Source organism: Phaseolus vulgaris, chromosome 2 (genome assembly GCF_000499845.2).
Source record: "Phaseolus vulgaris cultivar G19833 chromosome 2, P. vulgaris v2.0, whole genome shotgun sequence".
Lineage (NCBI taxonomy): Eukaryota > Viridiplantae > Streptophyta > Magnoliopsida > Fabales > Fabaceae > Phaseolus > Phaseolus vulgaris.
The window spans coordinates 49,240,622-49,268,256 of NC_023758.2; the positions used below are offsets into that span (position 1 = coordinate 49,240,622).

At 35.7% G+C, this 27,635-nt stretch overlaps 1 protein-coding gene and 3 long non-coding RNA genes across 5 annotated transcripts; 3 read left to right on the forward strand and 1 right to left on the reverse strand.

The window, feature by feature from the left end:
- Positions 1 to 1,289: 1,289 nt before the first annotated feature.
- On the forward strand, positions 1,290 to 2,044 carry LOC137809841 (uncharacterized). The gene is made up of 2 exons (XR_011080820.1): positions 1,290 to 1,358; positions 1,701 to 2,044. It is a non-coding gene; the product is annotated as an uncharacterized lncRNA (long non-coding RNA).
- Positions 2,045 to 2,747: 703 nt separating this feature from the next.
- LOC137809559 (uncharacterized) lies at positions 2,748 to 4,016 on the forward strand. Its single transcript, XM_068610663.1, has 2 exons — positions 2,748 to 3,294; positions 3,397 to 4,016. The coding sequence occupies exons 1-2, from the start codon at positions 2,748 to 2,750 to the stop codon at positions 4,014 to 4,016; spliced, it is 1,167 nt and encodes a 388-aa protein (XP_068466764.1).
- A 2,097-nt stretch (positions 4,017 to 6,113) lies between these two features.
- LOC137809842 (uncharacterized) lies at positions 6,114 to 7,384 on the forward strand. Of its 2 annotated transcripts, none has more exons than XR_011080821.1 (3): positions 6,114 to 6,250; positions 6,402 to 6,476; positions 7,255 to 7,384. It is a non-coding gene; the product is annotated as an uncharacterized lncRNA (long non-coding RNA). The 2 variants fall into 2 exon arrangements; XR_011080822.1 differs by lacking the exon at positions 7,255 to 7,384 and adding an exon at positions 6,819 to 7,067.
- Positions 7,385 to 11,034: 3,650 nt separating this feature from the next.
- LOC137813026 (uncharacterized) lies at positions 11,035 to 13,536 on the reverse strand. The gene is made up of 2 exons (XR_011081315.1): positions 12,892 to 13,536; positions 11,035 to 11,349 (listed from the first exon to the last, which is right to left on the reverse strand). It is a non-coding gene; the product is annotated as an uncharacterized lncRNA (long non-coding RNA).
- Positions 13,537 to 27,635: the final 14,099 nt, after the last annotated feature.

Consider the following 27,635-nt stretch of genomic DNA (forward strand, 5'->3'; position numbering starts at 1 on the left):
GTCGTCATACATTCTTCGGTACCAACACTTGGTTTAGAGAGGGTCACATGTATGGCCGACCGGTGGACACCTTTATTTTTTAAGGTAGCCAATCTTGATAGAGCGTCCGCCCTAGTGTTATTTTCCCTTCGTACGTGTTGGAATGAGATTTCTTCGAACCTAAGAGCGAGGGTGACGTTGACCTTGAGGCCAAGACTTGGGTCATTACGATCCTTGATGAGGATGCAGAGGCACCTCTTGCTTTTGTCGATAACTTCTTTGAGACCAGAGCAGCAATCCATGGTGGGGACTGCGGCATCGCCACTGACGTAGGTGAGACAACCAGCCAGACCAATGAGTTTGTCCATACATTCTGATTTGTCTTGGTTAACATCGGAGGTTGCAAAACCGACCAAAAGGAGCAACAAGGTTGACGACAGCACTAGATTGATTGAACCCATGATTTCTTGAAGATACAAAAACAAAGAAAGAAAATGTCTTTTTGAGAGTTACACCGTTCACTGGTGTAGGAAGAGCACTCAAATCCAAGAAATTGACTCCTAAGTTCATAGGACCTTATCAAATTCTGAGGAGAATAGGCCCTATGGCTTATGAAATTGCTTTGCCTCCTCCTTTAGCTAACATTCACAATATTTTCCATGTATCCCAGCTACGAAAGTATGTACCTGATCCTAGCCACATTCTAGAGTCTGATTCCATCCAGGTCAAAGAAAATTTGTCGTTTGAAGTGAAGCCAATCAAAATTTTAGATTCACAAGTGAAACAACTTCTTGGAAGAAGTATTCCCATGGTGAAAGTATTGTGGGATCTCATCTCTGGAGACTCCACTTGGGATATTGAAGAGGAGATACGAGCATCATACCCTAGTCTCTTTATTGGTGAGTTCATTTTCGAGGACGAAAATTTTTGTAGTTGGAGATAATGTAACAGCAACTTTTCTTTTTTAAAAAAAAAGAAGAAACAGAGACACCCCCCCCCACACGAAACCTCTTTCTCTTTCTCTCTCCATCTCTCCCTTCTACCTTCTCTCTAAATTTCTCACTCTATACCTCATCTATTTTAGAATCTGATCATACCACGCTGTAGCAGAGGAGTTAAGTAACATTTCTACCCGATCAGATTTTCAAACAGAGTAAGTTCATTTTTACTCTAAATATCCTTTGTTCTCTGTTTTTCCTTAGGATTTAGTCATCAATCTTTGTGGGGTCAGTTGAGAAGTTTAATCCTCTCAACTTATTCTATTATATACTGAAATTTTGTTCAGTTTGGATAATTTGCATTAGGCCCGTAAACCTTGAAGCTTATCCAAACGGTGGGGAATAAAATTCTAAAAGTTGCTTGGAAAGCAAGCAATTGAGGTAAGGGAAGCTAAATTTAATTTTTAATAGCACCCTAGGATAGAAGATCTGAATGCGGAAGGGACGTGGTCCCAATATTCAATTTCTCTTGCAGGGATGCTGTGTGTTTATTTATATTGGGTTGTTTGTTTATATATTATTTAAATTTGTAAAAATATTAGATTTTGATGGTTTAATATTTAAGGTGTTGTTTTCTTATGTTAATTACGCTTTTGAATGTTGTGGATCTTGTTTGGAATGATATTGTATGATGAAATAATCTGGAATTGAATTCATACATTTGGGATAATGTATGGACTGATGTTTGCTGTGTATTAAGTATTGATGCTTATGTGGTAACAGAGATCTCCGAGCTTCACTGATGATTTAAGTCACATAGACTAAGATATCAGGTGGTGAGAAGCTGATGGGGGAGTTCATGCACACCGTGACATATGAGATGCACGGCTTGGGTTGTATTGAACTTACCCTGATCCTTTCTGTTGGATTCGCTGGTAATCTTTGGATCAGGTGTTAGTCTCTGGTAGGACTTACTTAATACGGGTCTTCGGGAAGACGTTGTTTGTTGAATATTCTGGATGTGTAGATCCATGTGAGATCTATGTGATTGTTTATTGTTGAGATTTGAAGAAATTTGAATAATTTGAGAAATTGATCATGTAATTTGGTTTTCTCTTTTGATTTAATTGTGTATATTATAAAATTCTATTTTCACTAGCTTACCCTTGCTTTTTGTGTTGTGTTTAAACTGCGATGACTGTACTATGTACACGAGCAGATGACCATACAGGTGCAGGAAAGCCTTAGAGGTTTCAGAGTTTTATTTTGAGCTATGAATATGTAGATATTTGTATTTCTATAAATCCTAATCATGTATTAGGAATGTTTTGAAAAACTCCAAGTTTGTATAGAAATACGTAGAACTTGTATTGAAATATTTAGATGTATTTCCGGGGTGTTACATTTAATGGTATCAGAGCGGTTCATCCTTAGGATAACCTGAGGGTAGTGGGTTTATTTTGTTTCTCCTGCGTGTAGATTTTTGTTTAAATCTAGCCTCAAGACTTAATTAAAAGTTTCTAATAAGATGTTTAACAAAGTTGTTTTTCTTGAAATCTTGTTTGTGTTCGAGTCAAGTTAATTGTTATGAATAAAGATGAAAGTATTAAGAATGAAAAGAATCTTGATAGAGTGGTGAGGGTGCACACTCATGACTAGATCAAGATTATTTTCTATCTTAATTCTAAGTAGCTAGAGTACATTTTAGAGATAAGTCTTGATTGGTTTTGTATCTATTTTGTGTGATGATTTCTTTTAAGTTAATTTGTCTTAAAGATGTAGTTGGAAATTTTTAGTAATTTCTAACCCAATTCTTTACGTGCTTAGTAGATGGCACGTAGACCACCTACTCCTCCTCCACCAGTAGATATGCCCAACTTAGCTCGGGCAATAGAGATGATGGCAACAGCCTTGCAACAACAGAGTGCTACTATGGCACAACAACATCAGGCCGCCCTTCATCAATTAGGAAAAACTAGATTAGCAGCTGAAGCATCTCAGCTTCATCAACAACCCCATACCTTTAGTCTGGAGGATTTTCTGAGACACAATCCACCCAAGTTTAATGGGAAGGTAAATCCAGATGGAGCAGACCAATGGGTGAGAGACATAAAAAGAATCTTTGAAGCTACTCAATGCCCTAAAGAGAGAAAGTTATCTTATGCCATCTATATGCTTATTGAAGAAGCTGAATTTTGGTGGATAGGCATAAAGCAAATGATGGAAGACAGAGGAGAAGATGCCATTTGGGAGCTCCAAATTCTTACGGAGTGCAGTAAGTACAACAAAATAGTAAAAAAAAAAAAACCCAAAGCTGTTGGCAGAGTTTTTGCTATTAGTGGAGCTAAACCTTCGCAGTCTGATAGCCTTGTTAGAGGTATTTGTTCTATCCTTGGAACACAGTTATCTGTATTGTTTGATTCTGGGGCAACCCATTCTTTTATATCTTTTGATTGTGCTAAGAAACTTAAGTTGCCAGTCCGAGAATTAGAATTTGAGTTGGTGGTATCTACACCAACAAAAGGTATTATAGTAACTTCTTCCATGTGTGCTGAGTGTCCAGTAATTATAGATGGGCATAGATATAAGATCAACATGATTTGTATACCTCTAAAAGATTTAGAGGTTATATTGGGAATGAATTGGTTGTCTACTAATCACATCCTTATAGATTGTAGTCGAAAGAAGTTAATTTTCCCTGGATTAGAAGGAATGCAAATTATCTCAGCTCAACAGTTTGGAAGAGAGATACAAGAATGTGCAAAATGTTTTATGCTTTTGGCTTGTTCTATAGTTACAGATAAAGTACAAAAAGATATGTTTGTAGTTCAGGAGTTTATGGATGTATTTCCTGATGAGATTCCTAGACTTCCACCTAAAAGAGAGATAGAATTTGCAATAAACTTGATTCCTGGAGCAAGCCCTGTGTCAATTTCCCCATACCGAATGGCACCAGCAGAGTTAGCGGAATTGAAGAAACAACTAGAAGACTTATTGAAGAAGCAATTCATTCGACCTAGTGTTTCTCCATGGGGAGCTCCAGTGCAATTAGTGAAGAAAAAAGATGGTTCGTCACGTCTATGCAAAGATTATAGATAATTAAACAAGTTAACAATAAAGAATAAATATTCTCTTCCTAGAATTGATGATCAGATGGATCAGTTGCATGGGGCAGTTTTCTTTTCTAAAATAGATTTGTACTCAGGTTATCACCAAATTTCAGTGAAAGCGGAAGATGTTCAGAAGACTGCTTTTAGATCAAGGTATGGTCACTATGAATTTCTGGTCATGCCATTTGGTGTGACCAATGCTCCAGCTATCTTCATGGATTATATGAATCGGATATTCAAACCTTTTCTTGTTAAGTTTGTGGTAGTGTTCATAGATGATATCTTGATCTATTCTCGTACAAGGGAAGAACATGCAAAACATCTTAGAACTGTCCTGAACATTTTGAGAGAAAAACAGTTATATGCTAAACTTTCAAAATGTGACTTTTGGATGTCAGAAATACAGTTTTTAGGACATGTCATCTCTGCACAGGGAATATCAGTAGATCCTTCTAAAGTGGAGGTTGTACTTCAGTGGGAACGTCCTAAAACTGTTACAGAAATTAGAAGTTTTGTCGGGTTAGCAGGATATTACAGGAGATTTATAGAAGGCTTTTCTAAAATAGTGGCTCCTTTGACCCAATTGACTAGAAAGAATCATCCTTTTGCATGGACTGAACAATGTGAGAGAAGCTTTGAAGAGTTGAAAAGAAAGTTGACTAATGCTCCTGTATTGAAAATCTCTGATACCAATCAATCTTTTGAAGTTTTCTGTGATGTTTCCTATCAGGGATTGGGTTGTGTTCTGATGCAGAATAAGAAAGTTGTTGCCTACGCTTCTTGTCAGTTAAAGGTGCATGAAAGAAACTATCCAACTCATGATCTAGAATTGGCCGCAGTTGTCTTTGCTTTAAAAATATGGAGACATTTTCTTTACAGAGTTAGTTTTAATGTGTTCAGTGATCATAAAAGCTTGAAGTATTTGTTTGATCAGAAGGAGTTAAATATGAGGCAGAGGAGATTGATTGAATTTTTAAAAGACTATGATTTCCAGCTAATATACCATCCTGGGAAGGCAAATGTTGTTGCAGATGCGTTGAGTCGTAAAAAGATACAAATGTCGTTGCTTATGATTAGAGAGCTAACATTGATTGAAGATTTCAGGAGTATGAATTTGGAGATTTCCATGTCTTCAAATTGCATTAGTTGTAATACCCTTGTTATAACTAATGAATTTTTGGAGAAGGTGAAGGAGAAGCAGTTGGAAGATTTAAAATTGAAGAATTTCATAGGCTTATTAAATACTAACAAAGTTAAAGACTTCTCTTTAGGAGTGGATGGTATTTTGAGATTCAAAAAAAGAGTATGCATACCAGAGGATAATGAACTAAAGCAAACAGTGTTATCTGAAGGTCATAAAAGCAAACTCAGTTTACATCCAGAAATGAACAAGATGTATCAAGATCTCAAGAAGTCTTATTGGTGGCATGGCATGGAGAATGATGTAGCTAAGTTTGTAGCTGCTTGCTTGACTTGTCAGAAATCAAAGATTGAAAACATCTCTCAGCAGACAAAAATCTTATGCAGATCAAAGAAGAAGACCTTTAGAATTCTCTGCGGGTGAGCATGTCTTTTTGAGAGTTACACCGTTCACTAGTGTAGGAAGAGCACTCAAATCCAAGAAATTGACTCCTAAGTTCATAGGACCTTATCAAATTCTGAGGAGAATAGGCCCTATGGCTTATGAAATTGCTTTGCCTCCTCCTTTAGCTAACATTCACAATATTTTCCATGTATCCCAGCTACGAAAGTATGTACCTGATCCTAGCCACATTCTAGAGTCTGATTCCATCCAGGTCAAAGAAAATTTGTCGTTTGAAGTGAAGCCAATCAAAATTTTAGATTCACAAGTGAAACAACTTCTTGGAAGAAGTATTCCCATGGTGAAAGTATTGTGGGATCTCATCTCTGGAGACTCCACTTGGGATATTGAAGAGGAGATACGAGCATCATACCCTAGTCTCTTTATTGGTGAGTTCATTTTCGAGGACGAAAATTTTTGTAGTTGGAGATAATGTAACAACAACTTTTCTTTTTAAAAAAAAAAGAAGAAACAGAGACACCCCCCCACACAAAACCTCTTTCTCTTTCTCTCTCCATCTCTCCCTTCTACCTTCTCTCTAAATTTCTCACTCTATACCTCATCTATTTTAGAATCTGATCATACCACGCTGTAGCAGAGGAGTTAAGGAACATTTCTACCCGATCAGATTTTCAAACAGAGTAAGTTCATTTTTACTCTAAATATCCTTTGTTCTCTGTTTTTCCTTAGGATTTAGTCATCAATCTTTGTGGGGTCAGTTGAGAAGTTTAATCCTCTCAACTTATTCTATTATATACTGAAATTTTGTTCAGTTTGGATAATTTGCATTAGGCCCGTAAACCTTGAAGCTTATCCAAACGGTGGGGAATAAAATTCTAAAAGTTGCTTGGAAAGCAAGCAATTGAGGTAAGGGAAGCTAAATTTAATTTTTAATAGCACCCTAGGATAGAAGATCTGAATGCGGAAGGGACGTGGTCCCAATATTCAATTTCTCTTGCAGGGATGCTGTGTGTTTATTTATATTGGGTTGTTTGTTTATATATTATTTAAATTTGTAAAAATATTAGATTTTGATGGTTTAATATTTAAGGTGTTGTTTTCTTATGTTAATTACGCTTTTGAATGTTGTGGATCTTGTTTGGAATGATATTGTATGATGAAATAATCTGGAATTGAATTCATACATTTGGGATAATGTATGGACTGATGTTTGCTGTGTATTAAGTATTGATGCTTATGTGGTAACAGAGATCTCCGAGCTTCACTGATGATTTAAGTCACATAGACTAAGATATCAGGTGGTGAGAAGCTGATGGGGGAGTTCATGCACACCGTGACATATGAGATGCACGGCTTGGGTTGTATTGAACTTACCCTGATCCTTTCTGTTGGATTCGCTGGTAATCTTTGGATCAGGTGTTAGTCTCTGGTAGGACTTACTTAATACGGGTCTTCGGGAAGACGTTGTTTGTTGAATATTCTGGATGTGTAGATCCATGTGAGATCTATGTGATTGTTTATTGTTGAGATTTGAAGAAATTTGAATAATTTGAGAAATTGATCATGTAATTTGGTTTTCTCTTTTGATTTAATTGTGTATATTATAAAATTCTATTTTCACTAGCTTACCCTTGCTTTTTGTGTTGTGTTTAAACTGCGATGACTGTACTATGTACACGAGCAGATGACCATACAGGTGCAGGAAAGCCTTAGAGGTTTCAGAGTTTTATTTTGAGCTATGAATATGTAGATATTTGTATTTCTATAAATCCTAATCATGTATTAGGAATGTTTTGAAAAACTCCAAGTTTGTATAGAAATACGTAGAACTTGTATTGAAATATTTAGATGTATTTTCGGGGTGTTACATTGACTCAATTTAAAATTAACATAAAAGTTTCAGTTTTAATTTAAGTTGATATAAAAAAATTATGTAGGTTAAAAGGATGAAAACTTCATTCTATACTTTTTTTTCTTCATGTTATTCTCCTTCTTCTCAGTTCTGGGATTTTTTCCAGCACTCCTATAACTTCTTCCTGCACTTTCATAGGGAGCACTTTCATAGGGATGATGAAATTTCCATTTTATCTTTAATGAAATAAATAATTTCATAACATTCCCTTTTCATGCATGTATTGTAGCCAGACTCATGCAATAAAACAAATCAGATCAAGAAAAGGGAAACTTAAATAAATTGTATTTTTATTATACAATCCAAAATATAAAATTTTATTTTGAATTTAAAAACAACATCCAAATTGTACTGTCTAACATGATATATTTTGGATTCTACAAATTCCAAATTTAAAAATATCTTATGAATTGTTTTTTAAATCCATAATTAGTTTCTAAAGTGTATGTTTTTTTTTAAACGTATTTTATATTATACTATGTAGTATTCTTAAATCCGAAAAAACTTTTCAAATTATATAATTATAAAATAATAAATTTTATTTCAATTTATACAATCCATAATATAATTTTCTGCTCTAAATTATATAATAAAAATGCATAAAATCTAAGTTTGTATACATTAGATTCTGTAGTCCAAAATTAATTATAAAAAAAACATGAATTCAGAATGATGTTTTTGGAAGTGACAAAATTACTGGACTGTAGCAAAAGTTTCCTACTCACTCCTTTATCTACCTTGTTACCTTATTACCCTGTTCTCTATTACCAAAGATTGTCGTGAAACCACCATTAATTACAACACCGTTGTGGTGAGGCTGTCATGTCATGACCATACTTTGTTGTTGTGGTCACCAATAGACAGCTAGTGACCACCAATATATACTTAATTTATGAACTCTACATGAACAAAAATAAATAAAAACAACAAAAATATTAGTTCTAAAACAAAATCAAACTTTTTTTTGTTCATTAACAACCAATTGAAAGAATATTGCAAAGTTGAGATGGTGACATTAATCTCCCAGTACTATTGAATTGGCTTCATTAAATAAATATACAATCCATTGAGAAGTGTTAGTTATAGAGAAATGTACCATTCATTGAGTCGGTGTTAAGTTATTCAGAAATGTGTCATTCATTCATAATAAAGATGGACCACATTAATATCCATTACTGTCTTAACTGGATTAAGTACTCTTTTTTTCCACTTAAATACAAGAAATAAAAAACAATTATATTTAATGCGCGTAGATATAAATAAATTTCAATTACTGCAATTTTATTGTGTATTTACCTTCGGAAATATTTTGTCCCATTTCTTTTTATACTCTCTTATAACTTTATGGTGTATAATGTCTAAACTACTTATAGCGTCTAAAATTTCACAGTGTATAATATCCACATATTGTCTACCATCCAAGTAGCGTTTAACCCTAAAGTACCGTCTAATGTTTCTACCATACCTCCTCTCTTTATACTCATTATGATATATACAAGTTTGTTTCATTGATAAAACAAATAAATATATTCAATTTTATGGTATTTTTATTAATTATTTTATAATAATATTATTATTATTACTATTCTTATAATTCAAAATATGGTAGGTGAAATTAGTTTTTTTTATATGAGATAAAAAAATATTAACAAATATTTTGCTATAAAAGAGCATGGTCTAAAAACTAGTTGCATTCACATGTATATGTGTATATCGATGAATGAATTTATTTTATAGAGTAAATAGTTGTTTAAAGGAACTTGCGAAGTTAAACTTGGGTGGTTCCTATGCATAAAAATAACATTTAGCAGAGATACATATAAATCAATTTTAAAGTTAATGATGTACTTTAGAATGCTACATACCAATTATACTAATTTTAAAATCAAATAATTTTGCATAATATACCAAAGGCGCGAAATATTGTAAGGTATTTTTAAGAGAATAATGTATTTAAAATTCAATTATTATTGACAACGAATTAAAATTTGTTAATAGAATCATTTTCACTATTTTTCTTAGGGCATGTTTAAAAAAACTTTTCCATGTAATTGAGAAAAAACAAACTGCTTTTAACTTAAAATTAATTTATAAAAATCATTTTAATTTATATATGTATCTGTATAGGCAAAAATGACCTATATAGTACCTGAAACTGGATGTATAATTGTTGATGTATAAGTGATCTTCTCGTCTCTTTCTTGAGTCTCCTTCCTCAAATGTTGATGCTCGGTCGGGGTTAACTTAAAAAAGGTACTTTGACGATTAAGTAAGTACTATGTGTAGAAAGTGTATGATTGAAATGTATCTTGCACCTCTGCAAAAAGTTTATTTATAGTGTTGGTCATGGGTTGAATATGTGTTATTCACTTATGTGTATCATGATTCCTGGTTTACATGGAGACATACTAGTATTTGTATCATATTTCAATTAATCGGTATTTAGCTATTTTGTCGAAGATATTTCTTAAGCACACAAAAAATAAGGGATAAATATTAATTAAGCACTTTCCAAATCTAAACCCTATGCAATGTTCATCTCTCTTCACCTATCTCCAATTCAATGCCATCAAAATGCCAAATGTTTCATGCAACAAAACTATTCAATTGGGAATGTTTTTTCTTCCTTAGCAAATAGGCTGAGGTGATATTATATGTTTTACCATGTATTATACCTGCATTATACCTGCATTTTTAAGTATATCTTTCAGATTGTTCCTTGCGTATATATCCAATGGTTTTTATTTTGTTCTTACACATAAACATAATTTAAAACATAAATGAGACTGATAGAGGACTCTCATAACTGTCGTTATCTTCATTTATCCCTCATTTATTAAGTGTTTTAAATATGTTTTGGTAGAGTCTATCCGTTACCAAGAACAAGTGATTGACTCATCCAATACCGATTAGTACAATATATAAATTAATTTTAACTTATAAAAAATTAAGTTTTGTTTTATTTTTCTCTCTACATCCTATTATTGTAAACAAAATTCTCACCGGCTTTAACATTACAAACAGTAGAAAACATACAATTTACAAATCAATAAAATAATATTTTAATTATATTTATTTATTTTTAATTTTAAATATTATAATATTATTATAATGTAATATCAAATACGTATTTCTACTATTTGTGGTGTCAAAAATATTTTTTCCTAAATTCCAAAAGATTTCAGTCATTTCTAAAATATGAACCAAAACAGATAAATATTTAAGGGACTCGATGGAACTTTAAAAACCAAAACCAAAACAAAACTAAAAGATAGAGCGAGAAAGTGATGACAACAAAAAATGTAGGATAATTCATGAAATTTTAAAATAGTTCATGATATAAAATAATTCAGAATGCTTCATATCACAGATTTTAAAAAGGAAATATATAACAGAAATCAGAGGATTCCTCAAGTTAACACTCAAGAAAGCAAAATAAATTTAAAATAAGATATGAACCAGAAAAACAGAAGAGTATCAAAACATGAAATTCAAAACTGATCCTAAACAAACCATAAATCAAGTGTAAAGCATCAAATTGCACATCTAAAAGATTTAAGGTGCTTCATTAATTAGAATTATCAAGCCATAAAAAAATAATCGTTGAAGTTTTGCACACTCCTCTAAAACCACGATGCATAAACACTTAACACTAAAATTTCATGGTGGAGTCTCAGGTCTCAACAGTACTTGTATTATTATCTATCAAACTAGATGGTCATCTGAATTATACAGGAGGCTGCTACCAGACTGCAATGGCGTGATAACCTTCCACCTGGTGGGTGGTGGGTATGATGACAGAACAAATCCTCTGCAACATAACTCGAGCATTACCTGATGCTTCCAGTCCATCACATCTTTTGACAACTTAAGAATGAGAAAAAAATGGGATTTTGTGTAACTCCAAAAATTATACTTTATCAAAGTATAAAATACACATACAGAAATTAGAGCGCTAACTAATTACACTCCAAAAAGGTATATAATATGATTCAAAATCAACAAAGAAGCATTTTAAAGAATACAAAGTCTTGTAGCCAGACTTTCATATAATTGGTGGTAGAATTTTGCACAAAACACATATTCAGTCAACTCAATATATATAGACTTCATGTATTGTGACTCAATAATTGGAGAAGACACACTTTCCATTTACCATAGCTTTTTAGAACAATCATACCGTAACATAGCTTAAACAGAAAATTGATAATTTATTGCACCTTTTTATCTTCATGATCATTTTTCTATTATTCAGAGTGAATCAGATACTCTACAACATACTATTCTCCTTTGCCCTTAGACCCAGCCAACGGAAAGAAATTTGCTGAGAAGAAAAGTCACAACGTGTACGCAGGTGAGGAATATGACCCCTTGACTATATCAAACAACAATTTAGTTTAGTAAAACAATAAAAGAAAGATAGAAGTGGGAATATTTATCCTTAGCACTCTGCCAGCGGTGCTTGAAAGTAACCTTCGACCATAAGAAACTAAAATTTATCATAAACTAACTTAGTACTCAGAAATTCTGAGTCTCTCAGCAAATCACATTTACAATCAATCAGGTTGAAATGGGAGAATAGATGACAGCTATAGATGTGGAATGTTTTTTCCTACTCTTCCGCACACACCACTAGCATACAGTTACCGTACTTACATTACAACCTCTAAGCTATTTTTTGGCTTAGGAAACAGGTTCCATTAAATTCTCATGTGAGCAATGAAAACAGTACACATAACACAAACCAAACACACCATAAAAAAGGCTTATGATACGATAGGAAAGGAACAGGGACATCAAAAAATCATAATATGCAGTTTAAAAGCTTTTAGTTTGTAAAGATCAAGAGGAATATCTGCGAATAAAAAAAAGTACGACTAAACATACACCATGTTTAGTCAGCTGCATATATTAGAATTCATTTCCCAGTAGCAAAGATTGTCCAAGTCATCAAATGTGTACGGAAAGCAATGTGTGAAGTTGCAAGGTGTCAATCAACGGATAACTTGTATCTCCCTTATGCGAAGACACTGAAGACTAGAACAAGGGGACAAAATTCACTCAATTGTCCACACAAATATAAATGCAATTTGCATATTTCTAATAGCATAGTATGAAAACTACTTATACAAATTAATATAGGGATCTCATCTCACTCTTGCTAAGAAATAGCCTTTCTACCTTCTAATCCTTTTTAGAGAAGATGGTTCAAGAAAAGCTATTTACTAACTAAAACCGTACACAAGTTAGATCTTCAGCCAGAGCAGATCATGCAATAGCAGTCCTCAAACCATATCTAAGAATAGATACAAAATTCCATTAAGCAGCTTGCAGCGTAATAGATATGTCTACCGCCTGTGCAGTAGGAACTAAATTTATGAAGATCATGCCCTATGTAAGCATACTTACAAACACAACAAATGAAATGTTTGGCCTATCTCTCAAGTGCCATTTTATCCATGGCATTCTGTTGTTGCATTTCAGCGATGTACTTGCGGAGTCTCTCAGCTTTTTGAGTCATTGAATCAATCATATCTTCGGTTTCATCAATTATCTGTTTGGGCAAGTGAACTTCCAAGAAATCAAACCACTCACCAAGTGTCATCTTATTCAAATCAGGCCAACTCCTATCATCTTCATTCGAATTCCCCTTTTCTTTCCCATCACAAGCCTCTTTCACACCATTCCCATCTTCACCTTCTTTATCCAATCCCTTCTTCCGATTTTGATGGTGGAGTCATGGTGGAGGGTGAAGGGGGTGTTTGGGGGGATCCGGGAGGCGTCCAAGACGGTGCCGTTTGAGGAGTCTAGGTCGAATGGAGAGGTGTTTGGAGGAGATGCCAGGGTCCTTGATGGGAAGGGTATTGCCCTTCACCACCCGTCCAATTCGGACAGCGGATCCGGGTTTGAAGTCTAGGGTTTTGCCTTGGAGAGGGCCTTGCAGAATTTCCAGTCGCAGAATCAGAGCTTCTTCCATTTCAAAGTAAGTGATTTAGTGAATCTGCCCAAACAAAACACTCACAACATTCTCCCGCTCACCAAACTTCAAAACTATTCAAACCATTATTTAAAATTTTCAATTTAAAAGCTGGGAAAATATTTGTTTTTGTATAGTGCACATGTTATTTAAAAAAAGCAAATAGTAAAAGACTTATCACTTTTCATTGTAAATTGTTGGTGAATAGATATTTCATTAAATCATAAAAATTTATTTATCAAACAACAATGATCGAAATGACATTATCTTTTTATATTGAATGACAAAAATTTGTTGCAGATCGTTGTTGCTATTGAAATTTGATCACGTTGATGCACTATATCATCATTATCCCTCCCTTTTTTAAGAAAATTTTATGATTTATGATAAGAAAAATAGTATTAATTAAATAAAATAATTGTAAATTTGATAAATAAATCTTAAATATGCCTTTAAGCTTTATCAAGAAGTTTCATGTACAATTGCTTTACATTTGTTTAATCTGTTATATTAAGAAGAATTCACATTCATTTGAAACTTATTTGAAAATAAAATGTGAAAATCATGTATAATATCATACTTATGAAATTGTCTTGTTTTTCAACTTCATAATATATTTAATTTTCATTGTGGTTAACCCTACCGTTGTAAATATTTCATCTGATAGTATAGTATCTAGTTAGAAAGTAACTTATATTTATGATTTGTAAAATGTTTTATACCATCATTATTCATGATAAATGATAATGAGATTTTTGGAATGTGTAGATTTTTTCTTTCCTCTAAGTTAAAGAAAGCAAATTGAAGACATTTCATCACGTGTTTCTGTCTTCTTCTTTTTTTGTCTATAATAAGAAAATAATTATAGATGAAAAAAGGGTTTTAATAAACAATCATAAGAATTACACGCCCTAAAAAAAATGCAAATATTCTACTAACCAAAAAAATTCCCCAACCTTTGCACAAGTTCATAAGTTTGGTGTTGATTAATCTTAAATTTAATGGAGATGTATCTATTTGATTTGATATCTTACAACTGAGTAAATGTCAATGTCATATTTGTATTCTTTTCACCATTAATATTATTGTATAATTGTTTAATAATTAAAATCATTATTATTTTATGTTAAAATTTTATTTATATTTATTTTTCCTAGTTAAATATAACATTTTGTTATTAAAAATAATTTTAAGATGTAAGAGAAAAATGTGGATATCAATTTTTCTTTTTGTTTAGATTTTTATTTCAAAAATTTATTTATATTTATCTTTATTAATTAAATATAACATTTTATTACTAATAATGATGTAAATGATAGAAGGTACTACACCTTCCACGAGCATTCATAGTATACCTTATACCTTTTTCCTCAATTCTATATCTTTCTCCTCCACTTTCAATCTTTCCAAATACTCCTTTTGTTTTTTTAATTTGTAACTTTAACTTCCAAAAAAATATTATTATTATTTATTAGTGTACTTATTTGTAAGCTCTTGTTCAAAATATTGAATTTATGTCCTAATTAGTTATGTTGTATTATTGTGTTCTTACTGTTGTGTTTTTATTTTTGTTTCAATTTTAGATGCAAACGTTTGCATTTACTTAATCACATGAATTAAATTTGTGTTTAGTGACGAGAATCTTTAATATTCATGCTGTTTGATCTCGATTCATAAAAAGTGAAAGAAAATTAAAGTTTCAATACTAAACCAAGCTATAACAAACTTAAACACTCGTTACTTTTTGTACTGGTTATGCATTGACGAATTTTTTCCTACATGTTTGTATTGATGTTTGGGTATTACCTATTGATCATTGTACAATTATTTCTTCATGATTAGACCTTCACTAATGTAGTTTCTTCACACCTTTATCCATTTTCTCTTGCCAATCCTCATCAAATTCAAACAAAATGACTAGATGTATACTCTACTAACATTGTCTAACATAAACAAACCCATTGATGAATCATATCTCCATCTGAAACACCCACAAACTTCCTCTTTTGTAATCCATACACATGAAATAAGTGCATTAAAACTGATGAGTTGTTTTTGACACACTCATTATGGGAAATAAGTTATAATGAACACATTCACATGCTCTATGACTTCAAAATCCAACGTGTCCTCATCCATTAAAACCAACGAATCACAAGTTAATTTGTAGGATGACTTCATAGTCGACCTCCATTTTTCAATGCTCACATAATACTTTTTTTCATCTCCATTAAGTACAACACTTATAATTTTTTTTCTTCATTTTTACATATGATAAGTACCATATAATTTCATATATACCTTAGTCTACGTTTACCATTTTCTTATTTTGGGTCCTTCACACCTATCTTATCCGATTTGTCAAGCATTTTGACATATAAAAGTCTCCCCACCTAACTTTCATCCACCCATTATTTACATAGCGTTGTGTTGATAAGAATAATTCTTTTCCACTCCTCTGATTCCTCAATTGTAAGGAATGATTTTCTTAGCTTGTCAAAAACTCAAGTGTGTACAAATAGATGTCCTGATGATTTATACATGTTCTTACAAAAAAGGGACCAAGAACACTCGAACCAAAACGATAAGATGGCCTCCTTCTTGATCTTCTGATTTCGGGCTATTCCTTTCGGTTTGCTATTGGGCTGGACTGCTTGTGTTCCTCTCGGCTGCTTCTTTCGGCTATTCCTTTCGGTTGATGTTCCTCACGAGTGGGGGGATGTACCTGCAAGTTGCTCCGATGCCAAAGTCAGAGACAATGTAATGGTTTTTTCAGATAAAACTAAGCTTACCTTTTTCTTGTGTTGACTTCCTATTTATAGGGTTTCGTTGATGGACCTTCTACAGTACTTTTGGACTTTCTTCCCACACCTTTTTATTATTTTTACACCCCCTTGTGCAAGTTTCATTGAACATGTAGTTCTCGGCATATAGTTCTCGGCATGTAGTTCTCGGCATGTAGTTTTTGTTTAACACTTTGTTCATTGAACATGTAGTTCTCGACATGTAGTTCTCGGTTTTAGGTATAGTTCTCGGCATGTAGTTCTCGGTTTTAGGCTACTAGTACACTGGCCCCCGAGACAAAAATAATTTATTTATATTGAAAGTATTTGTTGTCTTGATAAAATATAATTGTTGAGTTTTGATTTGATGTGGTATTTAATGCCTTGGTTTTCGTAATGCACTTTTATGAAAGTATGTGATTTGACACGAGATGCCTATCTGAACCGTTAGATCAAATATTTTTTGAAAAATTTTGTTGATCAGAACGTTTCAAATTCTAGGGTTCTCGTGGGTTATAAATAGGTTCCCCTTTGAACCTTTTTATGATTGTGAAACCTTTCGCTTTTTTAAGCCAGAAGCTCATTTTTCATCAGTTGATTTTGGCAAAGGTAATGTCTCTTTCAAGCCTTTCTGCTAGTGATGATTGTTCGAGCGCGGGTGGGGAATCAACTGGGCGAGTGGTTCGGGCAGAGGATCATCCAGACTCAAAGTCTTCATCTGCTACCCCTTCTTGCATGAATGACTCTAATGCAGCCCCTACTGTTGATGTTTCTCAAGAAACTGATTTGATGTCGGCTCGGAAAAACCTTCGTCCAGGTTATCAGTGGGTTAACCCTAGAGTTCGGGAATATTTTTCGAAGTATCGTTCTGCTATGGAACTGTGGAATTTTCTTTCTCATTCTCAGATATATTATTCTGATATTGAGAACGATATTATTTCTTTTCGGCGTGTTGGAGATGCTGATAACGTTTGCCATGGCCGAGAAGATGATAGCTATGAGTTTTTCTATTTTTATGCTTGCTTTTTTAGAGACCTTCACATTCGATTGCCTTTGAATAACTTTCAAATAGGCGTACTTAATTTTCTTAATGTTGCCCCTACTCAGCTTCACCCTAACGGGTGGGCTGCCATGCAAGCTTTTAGTATTTTGTGTAAATTATTGTCGCTTTCTCCTAGTCCTGCTTCGTTCTTGTATTATTATTGTTCTCGGCCTGGTAAACGATCAGGGTGGCTTTCTCTTATTAGCAAATCCAACGTTTGCTTCCTTAAACCTTTTACGTCATCATATAAGGAATTTAAGGGAGGTTTTTTCAAAATTCTGGTAGAGCCGATAGGGAAAGAATATTTTTTCAATGGAGAGTTTCCAAAATTTCCTCTTTACTGGACAAGGGATCCCGTTAAGTTCAATTCAATATCTTTTCACTCAATGGGGGCGGCCGACCGGTATGTTATTGAAGTTTTCAGCCACCTCTCGCACCAAATTCCCACTCGCGCCTTGCTAAAATTGTATACTTCGTCCCATCCACAAGAAGATCTTATTGGTAGGTGGTTGTTCTTCATTTTCTTGTTTTATAGGATGTGTTTTTTAACTTTGCTAAGTTTTTTATTGATTTCCAGCTTTGATGGGAAGCACAAATCCAAAAGCTCGGTCTTATTTTTCAAAGCTTCTGAACAAAGTAGGTGATGTGACCCCTCGACGTGAAAATGTGGTAAACCCTGTTGTTGAAATGGAAGAAGCGGGGCGTATTGCGCCTATTGAAGTGGTTGAAGTTGCACACAATGTGGAGGTTGTCGGGCCTTCCAAGAAATCAAAGAAACGAGATAGAAGCAACAAGAGATCGCACTCTTCTTCTCGGCGTCATCGTCGCGTTGAGAATGTGTCGGCTGAACCGCTGCCCGAAACCATTTTTTGTGCGTCAACTAAGTATGCAAAGTTTATCCAAACTTCTTTTGACGAATCATCTTATAATATGTTGAAAAGTATGGATGCTGCCTCATTGGCTGATTCCGTTATTGAATTGTCAAGTAGAAGTTTGTTGCTTGGAAAAATGTTGAAGGAGAAAAATGTAAATAGTGTGGCTTTATCTGAATTTGAAAAGTTGAAGACTGACCTTGCTGAATATAAGGAAAAAGCAAGCTCTTTGTTCGAGCAACTAGAGGAGATCCCTAAACAGAAAGGTGAACAAGAAGTTGCAAAGGAAGAGTTTAAAAAAGAAAACGTTGATTTGAAGAATGAAAACTTGAAGTCTAATGAAGAAAACGCTCAACTACGTAAAGAGAATCAACTGCTGAATGAGAAGGTGTTAGCGTTATCGTCTACAAACGAAGCCGACAAGAAAGCCATCAAAGAAATGGATGAAGAGATAAGCCAGCTGAGGACCAACGTTTTTGAAGCCGAAAGCGCTACATTTGAACAACATCAACTTGGTTTTGAGAAAGCGCTTCAGCAAGCAAAATATTTTTACAATATCCCACTTGACGAAGGCAACTTTGATGTTAAAAAGGATTTTTACAAGGGTGAATTGGTGCCGGCTAACGAAATCCCAGACACTGATGCTGAAGATGTGAATATTGAGAGCTAGATGGGCGTGGGTTTATCTGCTGAAAGTAGATTTATTTTGACCTATGAATCCATGCATGGATATTTTTTGATATGGTAATCCACGCCGAAAGTAGATTCGTTTTGCTAAATGTAATGTCTTTTTTGAGAACTTTAATACATATAGTTGGTTGGATTATCAATTGTCACGATTTTGTATTATTGATCGTATGCTACGTAATTGTCACGATTTTGTAAAATATCATGAATTGTGGATGCATAACGAAAATTCGGCCATTTAATTGTGATCTTTAATCGAACAACTAAGGATAGGTGGCCAATATTTGCGAAGATAATCCAGCAAGTCGGCGGCCGTTCGGCCAATGCTTGCGATGTTAATCGAGCAATCGTTCGGCCAATATTTGCGAAGTTAATCAAGCAAGCGGGCAGTCGTTCGGCCAATGCTTGCGATGTTAATCGAGCAATCGTGCGGCCAATACTTGCGAAGTTAATCCAGCAAGAGGGCGGTCGTTCGGCAAATGCCTGCGAAGTTAATCAAGCAATCGTGCGGCCAACACTTGCGAAGTTAATCAAGCAAGCGGGCGTTCGGCCAATGCCTGCGAAGTTAATCAAGCAAGCGGCAGTCGTTCGGCCAATGCATACACTCTCGGGAAGGATTTTACCTGGATGAATGCGTGTGGAGTAACTAAAGAATAACTCAATAGTATGAATGCGTATGTTGAAACCATGTTTTTTCGGGTGGGTTTTCACGTGGAGTGAAATCATCCAAGACAGAAAACTTTGAGTCATGTTGTTTCGGGTGGGTTTTCACGTGGAGTGAAATCATCCAAAACCGAAAACTTTGAGTCATGTTTCGGGTGGGTTTTCACGTGGAGTGAAATCATCCTAAGATCGAAAACTTTGTGTCACGTTGTTTGATAAATATGTAAGGGAGAAAGGTGTTACTGAAAGATATTGCTTCATTGATTGATAAGTATATACATAGGGAGTCCAGTTAACTAAAATAAAACTTTAAATGACTTGTATTCCATGTCCTTGGTACCGTTCGTTCGTCCAAAGTTTCCAATCTGTATGCGCCATTTTGTAGATTCTCGAGTATTCTAAATGGGCCTTCCCAATTGGATGCTAATTTGCCATGGCGGGGGTCTTTCCGTGCATCAGTTCGCATTCTCCACACCAAATCCCCTTTTTTGAAGTTCCTGAATTTGACTTTCGCATTGAACCTTTTCGTTGCTCTTCTTTTTACTGCTGCCTCTTTTATTTTCGCCCGCTCTCTAAGTTCTTCAATGAGATCTAGGTCGGTTCTTAAACATTCATTGTTTATGTTCCAGTCTTCTATTTGGCTTCGTAATGTTGGCTCGGTTACTTCTATAGGCAGCATTGCATCCGTTCCATAGGTGAGGTTGAAGGGTGTTTCGCCAGTTGAGGTTTGTGGCGTGCACCGATATGCCCATAATATTTCTGGTAATTTTTCTGCCCACAAACCCTTGGCGTCTCCTAACCTCTTTTTCAATTGTCCTAGGATAACTTTGTTAGCGGCCTCTGCTTGTCCATTTGTCTGTGGGTGTTCAACGAAAGTGCGGGTTGACTTGATTCCCAAATCTGCATAAAATTCCATAAGTTTTTTATCAATGAATTGCCGGCCATTATCGGTTATTATGGTGTGTGGGATTCCGAATCGACAGATTATATTTTTCCAAATGAATGTTTGGACTTGTTGAGCTGTTATCGTAGTTAATGCTTCCGCTTCTATCCACTTGGTAAAATAATCTATAGCGACTATCATGAATTTGGTTTGTCCGCGGCCAAGTGGAAATGGGCCGAGGATATCAATACCCCATTTTGCAAACGGCCATGGAGAAAAAATTCCTTGTAACTCCTGTGCCGGTATATGATTTAAACTTCCAAACTCTTGACATTTCCTGCATGTTTTAACATAAATCTCACAGTCTTCTCGGAGTGTTGGCCAATAATATCCGGCTCTGCATACTTTGGTTGCCATTGTCCGAGCTCCACAATGTAACCCACATACTCCTTCGTGAAGCTCTTTTACCACATATTGGGCCTGCTCCTTGGAGAGACATTTTAACAAAGGTGTTGAATGGCCACGTTTGTAAAGCTGATCTCCAATTAATACAAAACTAGCCAATTTCTTGGACATTTTCGTATCTAATTGAATACCTTGTTCTTGATTCTTTATGGCTTCGGTGTATGTCTCTATCCACTCGTCCTTAGTTGTGGTAATATTGGAACATTTCTCTACACCGACTGATGGGTGACTAAGAGTTTGTTGTATGACGGAGTTGTGTTGGAGTGGCCGCTGTTGACTTGCTAGTTTGGATAAGGAGTCTGCTTTCATGTTTAGCTCTCTCGGAATATAATTTATTTCAGCTTGACTGAAGCATTGCATGATATTTAATACCTTATGATAATATTGCATCAATAAGGGGTCTTTTACCTGATAGTCTCCTCGTACTTGTCCCACGGAAAGCTGGGAATCACTTTTGCAAATGATATTTTCAACTCCCATGTCTCTTGCCAATAGTAGTCCGGCAATAAGAGCTTCATATTCGGCTTGGTTGTTAGATGTCCTGAACTCGAACCGTAATGCCATCTCAATTTGGAAGTTGTCTGGTCCTTCAAGGACTATTCCTGCCCCGCTTCCTTTTTTGCTTGACGCACCGTCTACATACAACATCCATCGCTCCTGCTGCACTGTTGTCGGCATATGGATGATGAAATCCGCAAGGGATTGGGCTTTGATTGGTCCTCTTGGTTCATACCGAATCCCATATTCTGAAAGTTCCATGGACCATGTGACCATTCTGCCGGCCAGGTCCGGTTTTCTTAAGATTTTTGATATTGGATAATCCGTCCTCACAATTATCTGATGATTCTGAAAGTATGGCCGAAGACGTCGTGCGGCGTATACCAGAGTCAAGGCAATTTTTTCTACCTTGGGATATCGGGTTTCAGCACTCTGGAGAGATCTACTTACAAAGTATATTGGTTTTTGATCTGGGGTTTCTTGGATTAACGCCGCTCCTATGGCTTGATTGGAAGTTGCGAGGTAGACTATAATGGGTTGGGTACAATCAGGCTTGACCAGGATTGGTGGTTGTGCCACCATACTTTTGATTTGAGAGAAGGCTTGCTCGCAGTGGTCATTCCACTCGAAGGTTTCAGATTTCTTTAACAAATTTACTATTGGTTTGGTTTTTTCGGCCAGAACTGGTAAGAACCTTGACAATGAATTTAGTTTCCCCACTAATCTTTGGACCTCTTTTAAATTTTTTGGTTTTCCCATGTGCATAATTGCTTCACATTTGTCAGGATTGGCTTCAATTCCTCTGTTGGTTAGCATAAAACCCAGAAATTTTCCACCTTTGACGCCAAACACGCATTTTTCTGGGTTGAGGCGTAAATTGTACTCTCTTATGCGTGAAAACACCTCTTTAAGATTTTCTAAATGTTTCTCCACTTCGCTTGATTTTACAACCATATCGTCCACATATATTTTAATGATTCTTCCGATTTGATTTGTGAACACCTTATCCATCAGTCTTTGATACGTTGCTCCAGCATTTTTCAAACAGAAAGGCATGACTTTGTAACAATAATTCGCTGTATCTGTGGTGAAAGCTGTTTTTGACACATCTGGGCCATACATTTGTATTTGATTATACCCTAAGTATGCATCGAGAAAACTCATCATCTCCTGCCCCGACGCTCCATCCACCAATCGGTCTATGTTGGGTAATGGATATGTATCTTTCGGACAAGCCTTATTGAGGTCCGTATAGTCTGTACACATTCTCCACTTTCCGTTCGGTTTTTTAACGAGTACCACATTGGACAACCATGTTGTGTATTGAGCTTCCCGGATGAAACCAGCCTGCATTAGCTTCTCGGTCTCTGCTATTGCTGCTTGTCGTCTTTCCTCCCCTAACTTTCTTCGTTTCTGAGATACCGGTTTCGCTTCTCGGCATACCGACAATTTATGACAAATTATCCTCGGATCAATTCCAGGTATATCAGATGGCGTCCAGGCAAATAAGTCTTTGTTAGTACGTAACAATGTGATGAGTTTGTGTAACAAGTCTTCGGGTAGGCTGCCACTTATATAAGTGCATTGCTTCTCGTCCTGTCCGAGTATTACAGCCGTAGTCTCTTCTTTTGGTTCTAGCCTTTCATCATTGATTCTCGGATCTAGATCTGCCATCGCCACCATTCTTTCGGTATCTGTGTGTTCTTTCAGGTTCATCTTCAAACCTATTGCATAAAATTCTCGAGCATCCCTTTGGTTAACATAAACAGTCGCGATCTCCCCCTTTTCGGTTGGGAATTTCATTGCTAAATGCGGGGTTGAGACTATTGCTCCCAACTCATTCAAAGAAGATCGTCCTAACAACACATTACAGGACGTGGAAGCATCTACCACCAAATATCTGATCTTGATCTTTTTGGTCTTAGTTCCTCTTCCAAAGGTAGTCATCAGGTCAATATATCCTTTCGTACTAACTCTTTCGCCTGAAAACCCGATGATTTGTTCTCGGAAAGGTACAATGTCTTCTTCTTTTAGATGTAATCTTTTGAAAGTATCCCAGAACAGAATATCCACCGAGCTCCCTTGATCGACCAAGGTTTTCATGATGGCGTATTCGGCTATTTCGACTGTTATTACCATGGGATCGTCATGGTCAGGATCAATGTCTTGAAAATCCTCGTCTGTAAAAAGCATTGGTGGCAAAGTTCTTTTTTTGAAAATGTGATTGATGGTCCTGATGCTTCTCCAATGTTGTTTTCTTGCTGATGATGACTCCTTTCCAGAGAAACCACCAGAAATAGTATTTATAAACCCCCTGACGGGTCTTCCCAAACTTCGTTCCCTGCTTCTTCTCATTGGTTGTGTGTTTTGGTAAACTCTGTTGTTTCGTTCTTCTGATCTCCCACCTCTTCTGCCATCTTTTTTATCTATTCTTTTTTCTCTTTCGACTCTCTCTACCCTTCTTTCTCCTGCTTCTATCCCTTGCACCCTTCTTCCCGGGCTCAGCCTCAGTCTTACATTTCCTCCTTGAACAAAACGTTTTAATTGCCCTGCTTGAACCAACTCCTCTATTCTGTCTTTTAATCCGATACATTCCTCTGTATGATGGCCATGATTTTTATGATACTCACAATGTTTGGTACGATCGGCATTTTCCGGTGTTCGTGCTTTCCTAGGTGGTGGTATAATTTCTGTGGACATGGCTTCTTGTAAGACCCTTGCTCTGTTCTATTCAAGGGTGTGTATTGCTGGAATCTCCGGCTTCTGAATTCTTCCCTGGCTCTTCTAACCATAGGTCTACTTTCTTTCTCTGTTTGTTTTCTTTCACTTCCATCAATCCTCACGTAATTTCGAAACTCTCTCAGTTCTTCCATTTGCATGAACTTTGACGCTCGTTGTCTCAATTCGTCTAAGCTAGTTGCAGGTTTCTTGCACAAGCTGTCAGCAAACGGCCCCGGTTTTAATGCTGTTATCATATGGTGCATGGTGACTTCGGGGCTGAGATTTCGGATTCCTAGGGCAACTCTCCCGAAACGTTCCATGAACATCCTTAAGGACTCTCCATTCTCCTGTCTTATGTTTACCAAAGCAATTGATGTTAAATGGTGAGGACGACTAGTTGCAAACTGAGCGCCAAACTTCTCTATCAGCGTATCAAAACAATCTATACTCAAAGGTGGGAGGCGTGTGAACCAGCTCAGCACTGCCCCCTTCAGAGTCGTAGGAAACACTCTGCACATGATAGCATCATTCCATGTGTACAAGCTAATTTGAGTGGTATATATTGCGATGTGCTCATCGGGATCGGTGCTCCCATCATATTTGTCAATGGTCAAATTCTTCCAATTGTCGGGCAACGGGGTATCAACTATAACATCATAAAACGGATGTTTTCTAGAAGATGTTCCTGCCGAGACCCCAGAGTTCTCAAGCCATTTTTTTTTGGTTTGGGAACTTTCGTTGCGGTAAAGCCTTTCGTTCACTGGTGTTCCTAGTTGAACGGTTCCGGAGGATGTATTCAAAACCGTGTCTTCATGTATTTTTCTCCTCATGCGTGCATTTTCGGCTCTCAAGGTACTTAACTCTTCTTCGTTACTCTTCTTTAGGGCCTCGAATTCTTTTTGTAGTTGAACCAACATTGTCATTGGTATGTTAGCATTATCTTCACGATCTCCACTCTGTTCCCCCTCTTGGCTCATCTTGCCTTCTACTTTTCCTTCTGACTAGTTCTCGGGCCCCACGGTGGGCGCCAAAATGTTCTTACAAAAAAGGGACCAAGAACACTCGAACCAAAACGATAAGATGGCCTCCTTCTTGATCTTCTGATTTCGGGCTATTCCTTTCGGTTTGCTATTGGGCTGGACTGCTTGTGTTCCTCTCGGCTGCTTCTTTCGGCTATTCCTTTCGGTTGATGTTCCTCACGAGTGGGGGGATGTACCTGCAAGTTGCTCCGATGCCAAAGTCAGAGACAATGTAATGGTTTTTTCAGATAAAACTAAGCTTACCTTTTTCTTGTGTTGACTTCCTATTTATAGGGTTTCGTTGATGGGCCTTCTACAGTACTTTTGGACTTTCTTCCCACACCTTTTTATTATTTTTACACCCCCTTGTGCAAGTTTCATTGAACATGTAGTTCTCGGCATATAGTTCTCGGCATGTAGTTTTTGTTTAACACTTTGTTCATTGAACATGTAGTTCTCGGCATGTAGTTCTCGGTTTTAGGTATAGTTCTCGGCATGTAGTTCTCGGTTTTAGGCTACTAGTACAATACATATGATATTTGATCTAATTGTGCATACCTCACATCATTCTTGATGTCCTTTTTTACTTGTATTTGATTTCTTTCATTCGCAACTCTTATTGTGTGTCTTTGATCTAGTTGTTCACGCTTTAGTATGTTCACATGCACCTTCATGATCATTATGAAAATTTAATCCAACTGTCTTGTCAATCTTACACCATCATCAACCCCTTTAATTTGGAAGAATTTGAATTTATAACCCTTTTTGTTCCTCTTCTTGACTAAAAAAACTCCCTTTTCTTTTTCCATTTTTTAAATACCTTTCACAAGTCCTCATCCTTGTGTTGTTGTGAAAATCTCAAAAAGAAGGTGTTGAAACATCATCTATCCCTCTTTAGAACATTAACATTCCATACTCAAACAATACGTTATTTAAGTTCATATTTATGCCCGATTAGTATTTCAATAAAAAAAATGAACGATATAGATATATTTATACTTGTATCGTTTAAAATTTTAACTTAATCTTGTAGGCGATTAAATTTGGAACCATATTACCTTTTAGTTTTGATACCACTTTTGCGACATTGTCCTTTCTTCAAGAGGATATCAAGAAATTAATTATGCATGCTAAAGAAAGTTTTCAAAAAAGAAAATGAAAGAAAACGAATTAGGTATCACATGGTAGTTAATTCAAGTATAAATTATTTATTAGTTTGTATAACAAGACACTTTATAAATAAAGTACATTGTAAATAATATTTAGTTTTCAACATAAGTGTAAGATTGTTTCTCAATTTTTTTTGTTTACCATGAGGCAATTAATTCAAGTAAAAGTAAGTTAGTTTCTATACCAAAATGCTCTACAAATATAAAGTATGTTATAAATAATGTTCAATTTTTATATAAATGAAACATTATATTCTCTTCTTTGTTTTTTTGTTTTTCTTTTCTCCAACAAGTGGTATGCATAGTAGAAGATCAAGTACACACCATTATTATAGTCATGGCTTCATCAAATGAAGGTGAAATACCTTGCCAATTCCTAGTGGCAAATCATGACCATTGAGTTCTTAACCTTCAAAGAAATACCTGTTTACCATGATAAATTTCATAATATCTTTTAAAAAAGGTCATTGTTTTAATTTATTAAAAATATACTATTTTGAAGATTTATAAATATAAAATAATGAATAGAAACATTAACTTAAAAAATACATTAAAATATTGAAGGAAACATACACATACAAAATATTATGTTTATAAGTTTTAAAAATGAAAAATTACAAAAAAGAAATTTCCAACACTATTAAGACTTAAAATAGTAATTGTTCCTGCTAGGGAGATGGGACCTAGAGAACTATTGAAGTCTTCTTCTCCTTCCTTCGGTCGATCAGGTGACTGGGTAGTGAGCTGGGGTTCTCTTCGCCCTCCTGCTTCTCCTTCGGCCCTCGGCCTCGGCTGAACACCGGATGGTGGGGGTACCTGCGAAGGTTCTCCGACGCTCAAGTCAGTAAAGCGGGTGATCAGCTCTCAGAGTGATAAATGACATACCTTACTCCCTGGGATGTGCGCTATTTATAGTATTCTAGTGGGCCTTCCTTGTTGGGCCTGTTTATCGAGGTGGGTACCGCTTAGGGTTGCATTACCTAATTCTTAATGATGGATTAGCTTCACTGATCTCGGTTTGAGCGTTAATTGAAATGGGGTTCGGCCGTCGGCCAAATACCCGTGGTCTCGACATCTCAGTCGTTCGGCCAAGTCTCCAAACGTCTCGACATCTCTGTCGTTCGGCCAAGTCTACAAAGGTCTCGACATCTCTGTCGTTCGGCCAAGTCTCCAAAGGTCTCGACATCTCTGTCGTTCGGCCAAGTCTACAAACCTCTCGGCCGTTCGGTTATGTCTCCAAAGGTACTTCTTAATTCCAGCATTCTGTGTCTAAGCTTGTCTTTCAAAAGCAACCTATAACCAATACTTGTAACCATTAATGAAAAAAATAGTAAAGAAATTTTAGATTCTCAGTTGTATCATTTGTAGTAAGTA

Bases quoted from the DNA above. Each gene is read 5' to 3' on its own strand.
- LOC137809559 (XM_068610663.1), top strand. From the start codon at position 2,748: ATGGCACGTAGACCACCTACTCCTCCTCCACCAGTAGATATGCCCAAC. The intron at 3,295-3,396 runs GTATTTGTTCTA...TTAAGTTGCCAG, and splicing joins GTCTGATAGCCTTGTTAGAG to TCCGAGAATTAGAATTTGAG.